The 1,962-nt window shown below is 42.5% G+C and overlaps 1 protein-coding gene across 1 annotated transcript in view; it reads left to right on the top strand.

Moving 5' to 3' along the window:
* CLCN5 (chloride voltage-gated channel 5) overlaps nucleotides 1–1,962 on the top strand; it is a 167,747-nt gene that overhangs the window by 163,977 nt on the left and 1,808 nt on the right. The window contains exons 10-11 of the mRNA XM_007957879.2: nucleotides 233–631; nucleotides 786–1,002. Coding sequence (XP_007956070.2) covers nucleotides 233–631; nucleotides 786–1,002 — 616 coding nt within the window. The remainder of the gene's footprint in view (nucleotides 1–232; nucleotides 632–785; nucleotides 1,003–1,962) is intronic.

Here is a 1,962-nt window from a genome sequence, read left to right as displayed (position 1 = left end):
AGGAAGATGGGGCAATCTACTTCTGTAGTGATACTGCCTCGGAAACCCAAGGAGGGGTCGCTATGAGTCAGGTCCGACTCGATGGCACGTAACAACAATGTGGTTATAGGTGAGACCTCATAGCAATAATTCTGGTAAGTAAGCTTTTCTGAATCGGACCTGTGACAGGCCTGTAACTTTAATGAATCCTGTATTTTTCCTGCTTTAGTAACCTGTTTCTGTTGCTTCACAGGTGGAGTGACTCGGATGACTGTTTCTCTTGTTGTCATAATGTTTGAACTAACTGGTGGCTTGGAATACATTGTGCCTCTAATGGCTGCAGCCATGACAAGCAAGTGGGTGGCAGATGCTCTTGGGCGGGAGGGCATCTATGATGCCCATATCCGTCTCAATGGATACCCCTTTCTTGAAGCCAAAGAAGAGTTTGCTCATAAGACGTTGGCCATGGATGTGATGAAACCCCGGAGAAATGATCCTCTTTTAACAGTCCTTACTCAGGACAGTATGACTGTAGAGGATGTAGAGAACATAGTCAGTGAAACCACTTACAGTGGCTTTCCAGTGGTAGTGTCCCGGGAGTCCCAAAGACTTGTGGGTTTTGTCCTCCGGAGAGATCTCATTATTTCAATTGGTAAGGATTTCAGAAAGGGGATAATGGAATCCACTATAGAAATAAATATAGATGAAAATAGGGAAAGACAGAGGGAAGAGGGGAGTGGTTGGGGCCAGAAGGCTAGAACTAGCACTCCATTTTCAACTTTTTTCCCCTCTTACTTTTCAAATAGAAAATGCTCGGAAAAAACAGGATGGGATTGTGAGCACTTCCATCATTTATTTCACTGAGCATTCTCCTCCATTGCCACCATATACTCCACCCACCCTGAAACTTCGGAACATCCTAGACCTCAGCCCCTTCACTGTGACGGATCTTACACCCATGGAGATTGTAGTGGATATCTTCCGCAAGCTGGGACTTCGTCAGTGCCTAGTTACACACAATGGGTGAGAACTCTTTGGTGAAGACGAATTGTGAGAGAAAAGAGGATGTAGAGAGATAAAGAAGGAAAACTCAATTCAAATGAACATTAGTAGCACTTAGAGACCTTTTGAGCAGCCCTGATGGCTCACTCACTGGTTAAGTGCTCGGTTGCCAACTAAAAGTTCGGTGGTTCAGACCCACCAGCTGCTCCGTGGGAGAAAGATGTGGCAGCCTGCTTCTGTAAAGATTACAGCTTAGAAGTCCTGTGGGGCAGTTCTACTCTGTTCTACAGGGTGGCTGTGAGTCAGAATCAACTTGATGGCAATGGGTTTGGTTTGGTTTATTGGCCTTTAAAAGGTTTCAAATGAAGATGATGATATAATTCTTTTCTCATCATAATTAGTAGAAAAAGAGTTTTGGAAAGAAGGTACATTTGAGAGATATCAACTGCAAAAAAGTATTTTTGAAAGATGTCAACTGCTGGTTGCACATTATAAATAACTCAGTGCCTCCCCCACAGAGGAAACAGCTGTGTTCTTTGGAATAGACAGTGCTAAAATTATAATGTTATTAGGTAGTACAGGCGGTCCCTGGGTTATGAATGAGATCCATTCCTAAATGTGTCTTTAAGTTGAATTTGTAGGTAAGTTGGAACAGGTGCATACAGTTCTTATTTAGCTTTTACTTAGCGCAAGAAAAGTCTGGAAGCCTTTGCAGTGATTTAAAGCTGAAAATGAAGGTGATTGTAATGAAGAACTTATTGTGAGTAGGGGTTGGTTCAGTCCTTTCAAAATTAGGGGAAAATTACATAACATTCAAGGGCAAGTAGGAGTTGTCTAAGGCAGACATTCATATGCTGAGGACTGCTTGTGTATGAATGGTACTTGGGCCTTAGAACACCCTGATTACTATTATTTGAGAATGAGAAAGTTTCAGTGAGGTTTAATGATTTACACCAGGGACCCTAGTTAATAAACAGTAGA

Source organism: Orycteropus afer, unplaced genomic scaffold, assembly GCF_000298275.1.
Source record: "Orycteropus afer afer isolate SDZICR_OR568_19922 unplaced genomic scaffold, OryAfe1.0 scaffold00817, whole genome shotgun sequence".
NCBI lineage: Eukaryota > Metazoa > Chordata > Mammalia > Tubulidentata > Orycteropodidae > Orycteropus > Orycteropus afer.
The sequence above is the reverse complement of the archived record's forward strand: the minus strand, read 5'-3'. Positions and strand labels throughout refer to the sequence as shown.